Here is a 15,093-nt window from a genome sequence, read left to right as displayed (position 1 = left end):
TACGTGAGTGCCTGTTTCAAAGCCGCCTCTCACATCAGAATGTGGTTAGACTTCAACCTTGGAGGCTGTTCTTTAATCATAAAAAGTAGGCAGTAGAGGCTTGTGTGCAGAGCTGTTTAACGTCACTTAGCCAGACGTTCTTGGGTGGGAACTCGGGAGTTTCAGCCCAAACAAGAATGCCGTGGGAAGAACTCAGCGCCGGCCAGCTGCCGGGAAGAGGCAGCAGTGGTGAGCGGCCTTCCAGGACAGCAGGGCTGAAACCCACATTTTGCAGTGTTTCATCTCCATGTCTACACTGATGAGTGTAAATATCTGTGCACAGATTTTCCCTTCAGTGAATTGTTAGGAAACGAGCGACTGTGAGAGAGGCCCTTTCCTCCGATGGACGGGCGCTTATTTCAGAGGCTGATGAGTGGCTGCTTCGAGTGGGCGGGGCAGGGGCTGTGGACAGCTGGGGAGATGAACTGTCCCCACCGTCCCCACGTGTGTGGCCTTGAATGGAATGTCGGCCGACCTTGCTGCCAAGTCTTAGAGGAACCTGCAGTAGTTAATAAATCTAACGTCCCAATAAGGCCAACATCTTGGGGGCTGGATGCCATTTTCTGACTGCGTATCTGTCACCGACTTTTCTTTGGATGTCTGAGTGAAGAAGAGGGTGGGAGGGGCAGTGGTGTCACTGAAGAGGGTTGCAGCTTCTAATATAGGCTCCCTGCAAAGGAAGATGTCAGTCCTGAAAGAAAGCACTTTCTTTTCTCACTTGTCAGCCTATTCATATATTGTAACTGGATCTTTCATTTGCAAATGACATGTTGGATAGCGCTAAAAATTGAAATAATGAATAGCTGTTCAACAGAAAAAGGTCTTTCATATCCAGAAAGCAACTGCATTGCTGAGTATCCTACTCCCAAATGAAACAAATGCAGAAGAGCTTTAGACTGAAACAAACCAAACCAAAAACAAGCTTTGAATAATTTTTCTTAGAATTTTTAACACCCCTTCCTCTTAGCTTACATCGACCAGCAGGCTCTGTGTCCGCTGTGGGGTGAGGAGACGCCAGATGTCTGCATTTCAGCCCTTAAGGACCTCAGGAAAGGATGATTGCTTCCTTTGCTTTCTGTGGCCCTCCTGAGTCCTCAGGAAGTATGGCTGAAAACTGAAGCACCACCAGATGGGTCCAGCAGATGCTTCTAATGATGTGCTTTCACATCCCTCATGGAGGAGGCTTTGCAGCGGGTCAGCTGCCAGAGCTCCCCATCCTTCCTTCCACCCTGAGTCAGGGGGGGCTCTGGGCCGGGGATGGGGAGCGAGTGAGCTGGGCCCAGGCAAGGGCTCACCCTAGGCCCTGGTGCAGGTGGCCGAGCAGGTCGACAGCTGTGTCACTGTTCCAGGCTTGTAGCTGAGCCACTGCCCTGAGTAGGACGCAGAGACCTTAGCTCTGCCTTCGTGGTGGTGGAGAAAAATTATTGGCTTAACGTAGGGAGAGACGCCCCTCAAAGGGCTTATGATCTGCAAGACTGAGGGATGTGTCCGTGCAAACAGTTACAGGACTGCCGATTTCTTGTTCTGGTAGGAGAGCACGGCTTCATCGCCAGCTTGTGCGGAGTTTGCCTGTGTCGCTAATGTCCTGCTGGCTGCCATCTTGGGGCGACCTGGCCTTTGCAGCCTCAGTCCTGTGCGGTGACATTGATGGTGTAATTTTCACTGATGTTCATAGCACCACTGGGGTCAGAGTCAGCCACTGATGGACATTTTTGGATGACATCCTGAAGCTGCTGACATACCGGTCACTCTTGGGGCTTCTCAAACTGGGTTCTCAGAACTCGGGAGAACATGGCACTGCTAGGAGTCCGGGAAGGCATGAGATAAACGACGCAGATCCGACGGGAAGTGGTTTCTTGATGGTCGGTCATTTAAAATGTTATTTTTGACTTTAAAACAAACCCCAAAATATTATAGAGTAGTCTATAAAATTCAGATGCAATTTTGAGATAAAACCGAGATTGGGGCTAAATTGCCATGCTCCAGGCTTCTGGGGATTGAGCTCACGTTCGCTTCTTGGTGAAGCGTTTGAGGAGCTCTGTTCAGGGGTAAAGTGAGCCAGCACTTTTGTGAAACAAACAGCCAAACAAAACAACATGGCTGGAATGGAGTGGTCCCGGGGTGGTTGAAGCGTTTGCTTTGTTTCTGAGACAGTCCTGCTGGATTTTGAGGACCCCACTGGGGGCACAGATGCTGGCAGCCTTGTGCCAGCCCATTGGTTTGCCTCTGATTGCACCGTCCCTTTCTATACCCCGCGTTGAGTAGGATTCCCTGTGGCTTCCTCATCTGGTGACAGCCTGTCTGTCCCTGCATGATCCTAGGAAGCAGGAAAGAGGAGTCTCTGTGAAACCTGGACAGGGGGCGGCAGAAATCTTAAACTGAGGGCACTTAGGTTTGTCGGTATTAAGTTAGTTTTAAATGCTTTATGAAAGGCTTCCCCAATCCTTAACATTATTAGTAATTGACATTGATTAGCTCGGGGGAGGTCAAGGTTTTTTGGTGTTTTTTTTTTTCTTTCAAGACCTTCTCTCTTCTCCCAACCCCTCAAAAAGCAGCACCGATGGACTGACTCCAGGCGATGGTTTCGGGGTGCTGTTCTGGTGTCTCTGACGGACGCTGAGATGCGTGCCTGCCGCACTCATTCTCCCCTTGGTGTCCACAGTGCCTCCCAGGATGAGTCAGGCAGCCAGGCCACTGGAGTAGCTGACCAAGTACTTGGCTCTTCATCAGATGGTCGCTCCTTGGAGACGGAACCACGGGTAAATGTAAGGGGAATAGTGTGATGAGTGGATCCTGGCGGAACAAATGGACCCACCTTCCCTGAAGAGCAGCCAGGCCCTTGGGAAGGAACTTAGCTGGCATCTTCTGAAGCAGGGGTACTCACGGCGTGAAAGTCTTAGATGGTGATGCCTAGCTCTGCAGACCAGTCCTTCACCAGAGGTGTCTGTGAGGCACCAAGGGGACCTCCTCCCAGACAGGCACCACGCTTCTGCCACAGTGCGCTGCTCGCGACACCAACTCTGCAGCCGCCGTGAGTTTCGGAATAACAGTGCAGAGAACCAGGGCTACAGCTCCGACAGACCTGGGTTCCAATGCCAGCTTAGTGCCTGTTGCTGCCCGGCTTCAAGATTCTCCCTTAATCTTTCTGAGCCTCACTTTTATTGTCTGTCAGTGGGGTGTTTATTAGGTTATTGTGAGGACGCTTGTCAGATGACTTACCTGGTAGGGATCCAATAGATGAGGAAGGTTGGTGATACTCTGACAGACACTATTCCAAAATGAAGCCATGAGATTTCCTTTCTCCTTGTTAAATAGCTGGGCCTGTCCAAATAGACAACAGCTCGGTACATCGTTAAATGTGCTGAGGTCCTGCAGAGCTTTGGGACACATCAGAGGTGTTGCAGGAGGATTATGTGTCAGAATTCAGCCAGGAAGAAGGAGCCCTTGGCAGACAGAGGCTGTGAGGTGTTGCCGACCTGCCCCGGTGTCAGGGGCAGGGGACCCAGACTCACAGTGAGGGCCGCAAAGCGCGTGTCTGTCTCCTCTGGCTGAGATAGCTCGTGTCACCCCCTCTAATGCATCTTCCCTCCCCCTCTCCTGCCCCCTCTCCTCTTCCTAATCATGCTTATTCATCAAAAGCACATACAAGCTCTGGAATCTCAACCAGACGGATAGACGTGGGAGGTGGGGGTGTTTTCACAAGCCCTCAGGTGTTCTGATGCACAATACAGCCTGAGGACAGCGCCTCGTGGGCCGGAATCCCGCCCGCCCTCAGACCAGTGTCCCTGGTGGCCTTGAGGTCTGCTGCTTGCGGAGGGCGGGGAGGCTGCCTGGGGCAGAGGCTGGGCGAGTGGAAGGCCGGTGAGCACCCCGGGATGAGGGTAAGGACCATCTTCTCAAAGCTTGGGGGTCAGCACAGTGCGAGTCAAGATGGTCCGTAAGTGGGACAGACCACTTACTCTGCGAAGCTCCAGACTGAGTGATCCCTCACGTTCTCCTGGAAAACGAGAATGTCCTGCTAGCTGAGACCAGGCCAGGGAAAGCGGTCCCGGACAGCAGTGGCCGTGTACTTTTGTGCCAACGAAGAGGAGGGACCCGCTCAGAGTGACTGGTAACTGAGATGCTGATGAGGAAAATGAACAGCGCTTATGGTGCAAAAAAACGCACCTGGATGGAGACAGCCTCACGTTTGTAGAGGCTTTGGCAATAAGCCCGTCTCTTTTGCTCACGTCTGGTTCTTTGGAACCCATTCTTTTAGTGCCCACTGTGCGTCAGGCATCACGGAAAGCTTTGTGATACACCCGCAGCTCACTTTCTGGAAGGAGCCCCCCACCCATCCACTGCATCTGATAAATGGGCGATTTCATTTTTATCACGACCACAAACACAACAGGCACTTAATGTGTGCTTGATAGATGCCACTACGATGCGAAATGCTTTACGTGGATTCGATTACAAAACCCAGTGTGCAAGACACTAGTTTACAGAGGAGGAAATTGAGGTTTGGGGAGGATTCTCAAAATCACACAGGCGGTGAGAGGTAGACGCAGATTCAGACCCCTGCTTCTGAGCCTGTGGAAGCCCAATTCAGAAGCTACACGTTTAACTAGCATTGAATTGTAAACGGGCAAAGCGTCATGATGAATTTTGGATTTTTTTTCTTTGTGATAAAAACAAATTTTAATTCCCTCCAATTTCAGAATACTTGCCAATTTGCATAGCTGGCGACACAAATCGGGAGGGACATTCTTCTATTTATTTATTTTTATACATTTATTTATTTATTTATTTTTGGCTGCGTTGGGTCTTCGTTGCTGCACCCGGGTTTTCTTTAGTTGCGGCGAGTGGGGGCTACTCTTCGTTGCGGTGCACGGGCTTCTCATTGCTGTGGTTTCTCTTGTTGCAGAGCACGGGCTGTAGGTGCGCAGGCCTCAGTAGTTGTGGCGTGTGGGCTCAGTAGTTGTGGCTCGTGGGCTCTAGAACGCAGGCTCAGTAATTGTGGCGCACGGGCTTAGTTGCTCCGTGGCATGTGGGATCTTCCCGGACCAGGGCTCGAACCCGTGTCCCCTGCATTGGCAGGCGGATTCTTAACCACTGCACCACCAGGGAAGTCCTGGGAGAGACGTCCTAATTGTGCCCGGTTTTTGGATACTTATCATAATCTACACGGTAATTGTTTCACCCAGCTGACCTGCCTAGTGTACGGTGTGTAATCACTGTAGGTCTTGCTGTGATTGACCCGTTCTGTGCAACATCTACCTGGTTACGTGGTGCCCAGAGCGATGGATGGAGTGTGTCCTGCCAAGTTTAAAATACACGCGGCACTAGTGGATGTGAACTTGACTACCCTTGGCAATTGTGACTTCCTGTTTTCAAGATAAAAGATTTACAGGGATTTATTAGAAAATTTTCAGAAGGCTTCTGTGAGGCTATCACATACGGCTTAGAGAAAACAGATAATCTCTTTGCAAGTGAATTTGAACCATATGAATAGTTTTTCTTCATGTGCGCATCAGCTTAAAAGAGGGCTCCCAGATGATCTATAAAAGATCTATAAAAGCTGTTGAAAGTATGTATCACCAGAATTTCAAAGGAAGGAAAATTTGAAAGTACTTGAAAAAAATTGTGGTTGGCTTTTCTAAACTCAGAGATTTGAAGGATGGAGGGCTGTGCGCTGAGGGATGACACTGTCACCTCACTCTGGTTTCCAGAGTCAGTGGCCTCTGCGCAGTCTGGGGACAGTTGTCTGGGACAGTCTTGGGGGAGGGGCCTTCTCTGGTTCCTTAGCTACCTGCTGAGTATACAGTCTGATCCATTAAAAAGAACGCATACATGCAAACGTAATGCCTACTGTGCAAGACGTTATGCTCTCACTCGGAAGGGGGCCTGTCCAGCTCAGAACCCTTGTCCCACATTCATTAGCAGAAGAGGTCTGGTGTTTGGTGGGATGGCTCATGGGTGAGGGGGGAGCATGAATGAAAGGGGCGTAGGTGGGCGAGAAGGGAACTTGGCATCAGTGGCTGAATTCAGGTCGCTGCTTGGCACTTAGCCGTGTGGCCTTGGGTCTGTTACTTCACCTCTTGGACCTCAGTTTTCTCGTGGGGATTATGACATCGATCCTACTCACCTGGGGAATGTTGGAAGGACAATTAAAATGAACCATGCAAGAGCTCGTGACAAACTGGGAGGCTCTGTAGAGAGCAGCCAGTGTGGTTGGTTGTAGTAGCCTCAGACCTGTGCCCAAAGCTCGCTTAGCAGGCCTCACCTCGTCCTCGAACCCTGGTGCGGGGGGTTAGACCGCAGGCTGGAGCCTGGGGGAAAGCCTGTACAGTCTGACGGGGTGGCGTGGCCGACGTTTAGTGGGCCTGGCGTGGGTCAGGACCTCAGGCAAAAACCTGTGCCGTCTGGGACCGAGCTCCTTGTTCCTGGAACCTCACCCCTTCCTCTTGCTCAGGGACCCTGTCATTTTGGGGCATTCCAGTGGTCTTTTTCCTTATTACTGTTTGTTCAGAATTTTGCTATTGAGTGTCAGGGGCTGTTTGTCCTGGAGCCCAGCCCGACAACACTCCCCAAGGTCCCCCAGTAAAAGCGCGCTCTCCACGGACGCTGGTTCCACTGTAAAATGGGAGGCTGGCAGGGTCCCAGGACAGGGGCAGAGCCACAGAGCGGGGAATGCCACCTCTGGTCAGTAATTTATTTTTTAGCTGACTCCTGCGAGACCCAGGCGTGTGTTTTCGGTAGCTTTGCCCATTTTGCTGGAGATCATCCCAGAAGTCCCACGCGGATGTGCTGCCTTCTGCAATGGAGGGGAGCGTGTTTGTGTCCCATGGGGCTGTAGAACGAGAGCTGTGGAGGGCAGCCCTGAGGCTGGTCAAGTCGGTGACAGCGCCGTGGACACCCACCACGTTTACTGCTGCCCCTGGGGAGATAGGCTCTGGTAGCCAGGTTGGTTGGGGGGAAAGTTCCCAGTCCCACTGGGAAAATGAGCAGAGCAAATGGCCTGTGGCAGCCTGAACAGGAGTCATTTCTCACCCCCGTGTCCCTGAGGTTCCTTTGAGGAGGTATGAGCTTTTCTTAAAAGTAAAATAAACATCGTATGTTGTTGGCAGAGATCATTTTCACCTTATAGACTTTTAAAAAAACATAGCCCTGACCCCTGCCCAAAGCTGGACACTCTGGAACCAAACACCAACCTCAGGGGGTTACCTCGGAGAGGCCGTGGCGTCACTCGTGAGAGGGGCTTCTGTTAAAACAGTTTTGTGGGTGGTGATAGTTTGTATCGGGGGCACACAGAGTAAAACATGACTTAGAAGATGTAAAGAGAATGAAGCAAGGTGTTTTGCTTCCTTTAAAATTTCTTCTCTCGACCTCTATTCCCCTGCTTATGGCTCATGTCAAGTTTATTTCATAACTTTGCATAAATCTGAAAATGACACAAACGCCATTCCTGAAAAGTTAAACTCGGTTGTGTATTTTGTTCTGATGAATGTCCTCCAAAAATGTGCTAACTTCAAAAACCAAACCAAAGCTTCACTGAGACTAAACATGCTGCTCCTTTTCCAGATTTTGCTTTCCATAAGTGGTTTTTACAAGATATTTTCCCTATTTGTTTTTAAAAAACTATTCTTACCCTAGCCCCACACAAAGTCTGTTCAGCAGTGACACATGCTGATGGAGAAAATCCATGTCCACAGTCACCCACAACACTTAACAAGATTTCCCAGCCTGTACCTTTCTAGAAACACTGGATGTTGCATTGTTATGAGTATGTAACAAGAGATTCCCACTAGGAACTCATAAGAGTAATCAACTCATAGGATTAATACCGGAACCCAATCGATTCATCAATGCTGTGCCATTAATGACTTGGACTATTGGCACTGAACACTTTGGGCAAATTATTTTCTTTTGAATTATAGCGATGAGCGTATTTGTCATTTCCGTAATTGCTTGGTGGTCCCTAATTTTTATAGAGGCTGGACCTTGAAATGGAGAGCCTACCCCTGAACTTGGAATAAAACTGAAATTGTTGTAGTATAACCCCAGCGAAAGTGGTTACACTCACATCACCAGTGTGCAAGACAAAGTTTTGTATACTTAGTTCATTGACTACATTATTGGATTAAAAACAAAAAATATCTCAGTAATCTCTACTGTGTGTACTGGGGAAAATATTTGTTGAACCATTGTATGGTATTCTCTTAGTAGCCTTTAGGAATGGCGGTGCCCAGTGACTGATTAGATAGCTCCAGCTAATATTCAAAAGGATATTCCTTTTGGACTGATTAGATAGCTCCAGCTAATATTCAAAAGGATATTCCTTTTGGACTGATTAGATAGCTCCAGCTAATATTCAAAAGGATATTCCTTTGGTTCCTATTTAAGACATTGGAGCCAGGTGTCTGGCTTTTCGGAATCACCATCTCCAATGGCTATTTACTGTGCTATTGAAACTCACTAACTCATGACGTTTGTTTTTGTATTTTGTCTTAGTGTTGAAATGTTAGCTTAGGTGGGAATTTTCCAGTTTAATAAAATTAGTCAGAACTGATGGTGGGGTTGATATACGGAAACTCATTAGGTAACTGGATCCCCAGAAAGGGCTAGAATGTGGCCCACTGTTAGAACCAGGCAGTGTAGTTGTCACATGGTCCATAGCCCTTGTTCCCAAGCTTATCAGCTCTAAATTGATGTAAAAGCAAAACGTTGAACACTAAGTATTGGCCACTGGAATGCCTTGCCTTGAGAATGTTAACAATGAGAGAGATTCTTTTTTTTTTTTTTTTTTTTTTAATTTGGTTGTGCTGAGTCTCAGTTGCGGCATGCCTGTGGAATATAGTCCCCTGACCAGGGATCGAACCCAGGCCCCCTGCATTGGGAGCGCAGAGTCTTAACCACTGAGCCACCAGGGAAGTCCCTAGAGCGATTCTTGAGATTTTCAGTTTAGTAAGAAGAGTTCTCTAAATGGATTCATTTAGCAGGAAGGCGACAACAGACATGGGGAATAGCAGCTGGGTTTGTCTGAAGGGGCAAGACTTGGACATGTAAGAGAAATTAAGATCAAGGCCAGAAAGCAGTATTTAGTTCTTAGTGATTCACCATAAAGACAAGGAAAGCCTGTCTTTTTCAACTGTATAGTGGAAAAGCTTCCAGGAGGACAGTTAAAAATAGCATGAAAGTGTTTGCTATATTTCACGCTGAATTATAGCGATGAGCATAGTTGTCATTTCCGTAATTGCTTGGTGGTCCCTAATTTTTATAGAGGCTAGACCTTGAAATGGAGAGCCTACCCTTGAACTTGGAATAAAACTGAAATTGTTTTAGTATAACCCCAGCGAAAGTGGTTTGGCTTTAAGGGGGCAAGAGGAAATAGATGAAAAGGAACATTGTAAAACATCCAAGATTTCTGGCTGGCAGTCTCACACACAGTATGTTTTCACTTTAAGTCCTTGAGATCTCTCGGTCTGCAGTGTGGAGAGGAACGTGGACACGGAGTGTCGATGCCCTTGGGGGAAGGATGTTCTCACTAGAACTGGTTACCAAAAATGGATGTTTTAAGCCCAACTGCTAATTGTGGCGGCCAGTCTTTGGATACGCTTTCCATCCTTGATGGCGAGCTCCAGGGTTTGCTGTTTAATGGTCTCTGTGTCGTGTCCTCTTTAAGAAAAGGACGTGCCCAACAAGCCCTTGCGGGTCCGAGTCCGCTCCTCCAACGACCAGCTGTCCGTGGCGTGGAAGGCGCCGCGCCTGTCTGGAGCTAAGAGTCCACGCAGATCACGGGGCTTCCTTCTGGGCTACGGAGAAAGTGGCCGGAAGATGAATTATGTTCCACTGACGAGAGATGAGCGAACACACGAAATTAAAAAGCTAGGTGAGTTTCATGTTCATTGCTATTCGATGTTTTAATGATGTTGGCTGTCATTTCAAGATTTTGAAGGCTGTTCATGACAGAACGTTGTATTTCAGTTGTAATGTTCATTTTCCAGGTGTTACAGGTATTCAAAAACTCATTCTCTGTTCTATCCTCCGTCCATGCCTCTACCCTTTCCACCTTCTGTTAGTGGTGGGACAAGGCTTCCCAACAAGTGCCCTTCAGCGGCTTCCTGACCCAGTTGCACTGGGTCGTTTTTCTGGACGTGATGGGGCGGGGCTAATGCTTTTCCATCTCGGCTCTGCTTTCATCGTTTTGCGCTCTAAGCTGCATCTTAGATCCTGGGACACTGGACCTTGCGTCCCATCGAGATGAAATGTGGTGGCAGCTGATGGAGCCTGCGGACCGAGCCTGCCCTCCTTCCTCTTTGCAAACCCTCATTGGGTGAAGGAAGCATCAAAGCACAGGCCGTGGAGGCTGTGATCCGGAGAGGTTATGTGCTTGGTTGCTTGGTTCCAGGCCTAACCTCTACTGGCCTTGCTCCTCGATAGGCCTGGACAGTGGACCCGGGCCACGCTCCCAGGGGCGCAGCAATGATCCCTCACGCCTGGCGCTTCCTTGGGGGTGGAGACACTGCAACACTCGTGCAACACTTCTGCTTTTCTCCCTTCCCTCATGCCCCCTCACCTACGTGATGGGTTTGGCAGGAGGCGCTGGGCAAGCGTGGCTCGGCCCCTCCCTGTCCCCTCCTCTGGGGGAAACGAGGCTGCAGAGTACGCATTCTGTTCTGCCCCTCTGTGCCCGAGTCGTGGAGGGCCCAGGGCTCCTGGGGCAGCAAGGTCTGTCTGACTCTGGGCTTTGGTGTTAGAACGTACACCTGCCCCGTGTTCTCCAGCTTAGTTTGTACGAGCCATAGATATTTTGGCCTCCACTGCTTATTCTTGTTCGCTTTCTAATTAGATCAGTACTCAGGCAAGGAAGAGGGTGTGATTTATTGGGCCTTCCCAAGACTCCAGTGGGAACGAGGGTCTCTTCACGACGCGGTCATCAGGCGTGGCTTGGCTCCCAGCCTACGCAGTGAGGGGCTGGAGACTGACCTGGGCAGATTTGAGCTGGTGGAGACACCGAGCGGGAGGCCAGGCTGGATTCGCTCCCTGGAAGATTCTCGGAAGTTACCTTCACTGCTCTGCTCACACACCCACTGTTGGAAAAGTCTGTTGGCTGTTCATGGCACAGGGTCAGCCTGGCGTTCTGTGGGCTTTACGGGGTCTCCACGTGGTGGCACAGGCAGCGGTGAGCCAGGCGTGGCATCGAAGCCTCAAAATAGACTCCAGACTTTTTCCAGCCAGAAGAGACTAGCTACCTGTCTGCTCCAAAGCTGCACGAAACCACGAGGGATCATGGGAGCGAATGGAGAAATCTGACTGTCCATGCTTCGTGAAGCCTGTCTTCAGTATTAGCAGTGAGACCCAGAGCTAGAGGCTCAACACCTGGAGCCACAGAGTAATTTGGGGACTCTTCATTCATTCATTCATTCCTGGGCCTACCCCTTGCCTTGAGTGGTTGTACTGTGCAGGTTAAGTGGCCCTGTTCTGGTGATTCAGGCCAAATTCTACCCAGGATATCAGCAGATAAATAGTCACTAGTTTTGCATTTCTGATACTGTAGAGAGAGCATTTTGTAAGTGGAAAGTTTTCATTTTTCTGCATCTTTTATAGACACCACACATTAAAATGTCCTTTGGTGTCGACAACTTTTTCATCTGACTGGTTCTGTTGACTTTTTGTTTTCTCCCAGTAGTGAACCCCTGGCTCACCTGAGTGTCGCAGAAGGATTTTTTTTTTTTTTTTTTTTTTGCTTCCTGAACTTGAGCAAATGTTGGAACTGAGGTCAGTGGTGGGCCCGGATCCTGGCCTGAACCGACAGCTCAGGACTCTGGGGCTTCCACTACAACCTGGTAGCTTAGGAATTTTCACCAAATAAAAAGGGTTGGACTTGCCATTGTGAACGATCTCAGTGGTCACCTTGAGGAGGCGGTCTCACTGGACACTTGCTCCGTGCTGGCCAGGAGGATGGGATGAGGATGGGATGATGTGAACTCCTGTGGATGTCAGAGCGGCCTGCTACGTTAGGGGATGCCTGTCTCCTTATTTTGTCCTGCATAGGATTTTAATTCCACTGATGACCCAGATGCCATTGAAAGTGTGGTACTGCAAGGAATGGCCAAATGTTAAGGAAACTTGGAGAAAAGTGGTGGGCCTGTGGTCCTGTCAGCAGAAACCCTGCCCTCGGAGTCATCCATTAAACATGTCCTCCTGGGCATCTTCCATGTCAGGCACCATCCTGGGTACCAGCTCCCCGGCGGTCGCGCACAAGGGCAGACGGTCCCCAGAGTGCGTAGCGCTCACTGTTGTGAAAGCAGCTGGAGAGGGAAAAGCAGGCACCGGAGGCAGGAAGCTCTGGGCCTTCTGCGGGCGGAGGGAGGGCGCCAGTGTTGAATCCTGTGGTCAAAGGGGTCCCTGGGGGCGTGGGAATACAGAGGGGGAGGAGGTAACCAGCCCAGGTGGGGTGGGAGCCGGACGGTAGCGAAGAATGAGCAGGTGTACGTTTGGAGTCCTTCGGAAAGTTTCCACGGACCTTCAGCAGTAGTTTCTGCCACATCACGCCGAGGTTGGGAAGTGAGGGAGAACGGGGGCTCTGACAGGGAGGGGTGGGGCTTGGGGTCCTGTGGTCCCTGGGCTGGTGACGCTGCAGTCATTTTGGAAATTTTATTTCTACCCTTTATTCAATAATCAGGAGCACAGAAAGAAGGGTGCTTTTATACCACTGTGTCTTTATTATAGTTCTATGAAAAAGAGATGGGCGGGTGCATACCCAACTGTCAGGTGCTTTCTCGGGCCCGGGGTCAGTGCCCGGTGAGCCCTGGGCCCTGCCCCTTCCTCACCTGCATTAGTAACAGCCTGGGGTTTGGAGCCACGCAGAGCTGGGTGTGAGACCAGCCCCGCATTTAGGCCATGACCTTGGGGTCACCTCACCCCACTGAGCTGGTTCCTCACCTGTGAAAAGGAGGCAATGAGAGTAGCCTTCCTCGTGGGGCTTTGTCGGCACTAAATGAAGAATTGATGTGCAATGCTTAACACGGCACAGAGACTAGACCCAGTACGTGTGAAACCATTGTTACGGTTTACTGCAGTGTAGACTGTTCCTTCGAGATCATCTCGGGCCAAGCTGACTTGGAGAGCACAGCAAATCAAGAACCTGGGCATTCAGCAAATCCAAGAACTTTAAGAAATGCATCGCAGATATGTCAAAGAGTCAATTGTGGGAAATTATTCTTTTCTTGGTAGTTCCTGATAAATGATAAGCCACTGCTTTTCACATTTAGTTATTTATACATGTTCCTGGATTGTGAGGTTGAATGGCAGAGTTTTTTCTTTGTTGGCATTTGGTGTACTTGCCAGTAGCAGCAAGAAATGAACACACCTGAAAGGACTCCAATGTTGAGAAGCTTAGTTTGATGTTCTATGAATTCAAGCGTTACAAACTTGATTCTTCCCTTTTGTGAAACATATATTTCAAAATTCTCTGACAGAATAAGATGTGAGAGCCTCAGTCTAAATAATTTACTCATGTCACAGTATGAGTTTCACCTGCCCTATGTGTGTGTGTATTCACACACACACACACACGCACACGGGAGGGAGCAGGTTGTCAAGTATTGCCCCTTCCCTTGAAATGTGATTAGGCTACAGAAGTTTACTTTACATAAACAGGGCTCTCAGTGTGAGTTTTTTTGAGCATGGGTCTCCTTTTATGTTTAACTTGACGTGCTGTTTGTAAAAATGACAGGTTCATTTTCCCACTGCCATATGGAAGTTTGCAATTCCTGCAGGCAGGACACCAGTGTTAGAAGTTTCCTTTAGGGTCTTAGTGCCGCCTTGTTAATGTGCTGAGGTATTACCTGATGATATAACTATCCGTGTTCGAAGTATGTCAGGTTGCCTCATTTTTATTCTTGAATTGATCAAGGCTGCTACAGGAAACTAGGTCGATAGAACCTGGAGTTGGGCATTAGCAACTTTAGATTTAGGGAAGATTATGAGTCCTTTTAGGGGTGTGACCTTGGGCAAGTCAATCCATTTTTATGGCTTTATGTCCTTATTTGTAAACTAAGAAGGTCAAATTGGAAGCTAGCCAAGGTTTCACTGGGGTCTCAGACTCCGTGATTCCATAGCACTTGAGAGTTGTAAGTTTTAGTTCATTATTGTAATTTGTTTCCAAATAAAGTTTTCAAGTTTAGGTTAAGTTGGACATTAGTGGGCCCAATGCACAATTTGGGAGGGTGGGGTGGAGGTGAACTGAAAGAACAATCCAGAAATAAAGGATGAATTTAAACTCTTCCATTTGCTCTTTAGCTAATCTTCAGAGACCCCCGTTCTGAGGATTTTAGCTCGAAGGGCACAGCATGCCATCCGGGCTGCAAGCCTGGTGCACCGGCTCTTCTTGTCTCCCTCCCTTCTTTTTGATGACAAATAAAAACAGAGTCATTCCCTCCTCTATATTTGGAGGTAAAAAAAAATTTAGGGAATTGTGTGGGTAAATATACTATTCATTTCTTTTTTAAACATTGCTCATCTTTCTTTGATGCTAATGAGCTAGAAACCCATTTTTCAGGAATTATAGGTAAAAATCCCGTCCACATTTCCTGACATAAATCGTGTTCTTTTTGAGTTTAGTTCCCACAGTCCTTGGTCTCATCTGTAGTTGTCCTGAATGAGTAGGAATGCCCGAGAGAGACGAGAAGGTAAGGGGAGAGGAGCACAGACGAGCAGGGGTGTGCTTTCCAGAAAACCAGCTGCGTGAGCCTCATCCCTTGCTTGTTGGTCCACAGCCTCCGAGTCCGTGTACGTGGTCTCACTGCAGTCCCTGAACTCCCAGGGGCAGAGTCAGCCCGTCTACAGGGCCGCCCTAACAAAGCGGAAGATTTCAGGTATGTCTCCAAGGACGCGTCTGGTCAAGCCATGGTCTAGGGCTTGCTTGTTTCTAAATGATGCTGGCTGAGCGACAATGCACATGGATTTTATTGAGTATAAAAGGAAACAGCAGGGCAGACTTGCTCACATTTTGGAGGCATGTGTGTTTCCTTTGTACTCAGAGGCTAGAGTGTTCTTGTGATGAAATCT

At 48.9% G+C, this 15,093-nt stretch overlaps 1 protein-coding gene across 1 annotated transcript in view; it reads left to right on the top strand.

Annotated features, from left to right (window-relative positions):
- Positions 1–15,093, top strand: part of FNDC1 (fibronectin type III domain containing 1) — a 98,205-nt gene that overhangs the window by 36,136 nt on the left and 46,976 nt on the right. Inside the window, exons 4-5 of the mRNA XM_036872111.1 lie at positions 9,704–9,910; positions 14,802–14,900. Of these exons, the coding sequence (XP_036728006.1) occupies positions 9,704–9,910; positions 14,802–14,900 (306 nt within the window). The remainder of the gene's footprint in view (positions 1–9,703; positions 9,911–14,801; positions 14,901–15,093) is intronic.

Source organism: Balaenoptera musculus, chromosome 12, assembly GCF_009873245.2.
Source record: "Balaenoptera musculus isolate JJ_BM4_2016_0621 chromosome 12, mBalMus1.pri.v3, whole genome shotgun sequence".
Taxonomy (NCBI): domain Eukaryota; kingdom Metazoa; phylum Chordata; class Mammalia; order Artiodactyla; family Balaenopteridae; genus Balaenoptera; species Balaenoptera musculus.
The sequence above is the reverse complement of the archived record's forward strand: the minus strand, read 5'-3'. Positions and strand labels throughout refer to the sequence as shown.